Here is a 485-nt window from a genome sequence, read left to right as displayed (position 1 = left end):
GGGTGGGGGGAGAACGCCCTGCCTACAGGAGGTCTGGCGCCCCAGTTCCAAGGTGAGTTGTAACCCTGACTTCAGCCGCTCTCCGCGGGGCAGTGGTCCGGGCGCTCCTCGAGCCGGGGCTGGCGCGGAACCCAGTTCTCCGTGGAAGCCGCGGGCGGGCGGGGGAGAGATACGCCTGCCTGGACCCAGTGGGGAGGGGTGCGTCCAGAGACGCGCTTCAGTGGCCACGACCTTGGACTGTCATTGCCTCTACTTGAGAAGCCTCCTAAGTACAATACCAGTCTGGGCCAGAGACTCTTTCTGTGCCTCCATCGTGTGCTTGCCTGGACTGGGCACACCTTACGGACTGGACGAGACACCTATGGATTAGGAGGGTGGGCTGCATTCAAATTCAGAATTTCTGTGGACTGTACAGTCAATTCACAGAAAAGTCCTGAAAAGGTCTTACCTTTGAAATATAGACGCAAAGAAATTAACAGGTAAAT

General features: G+C 57.5%; 1 protein-coding gene across 1 annotated transcript in view; it reads right to left on the bottom strand.

The window, feature by feature from the left end:
* CA12 (carbonic anhydrase XII) overlaps positions 1 to 485 on the bottom strand; it is a 205,591-nt gene that overhangs the window by 66,938 nt on the left and 138,168 nt on the right. Inside the window, exon 2 of the mRNA XM_010840242.1 lies at positions 27 to 179. Within this exon, the coding sequence (XP_010838544.1) occupies positions 27 to 179 (153 nt within the window). The remainder of the gene's footprint in view (positions 1 to 26; positions 180 to 485) is intronic.

Source organism: Bison bison, unplaced genomic scaffold, assembly GCF_000754665.1.
Source record: "Bison bison bison isolate TAMUID 2011002044 unplaced genomic scaffold, Bison_UMD1.0 scf7180017864142, whole genome shotgun sequence".
Classification (NCBI taxonomy): Eukaryota; Metazoa; Chordata; class Mammalia; order Artiodactyla; family Bovidae; genus Bison; species Bison bison.
Note: the sequence above shows the minus strand (reverse complement) of the source record. Positions and strands in the feature narration are given on the sequence as shown.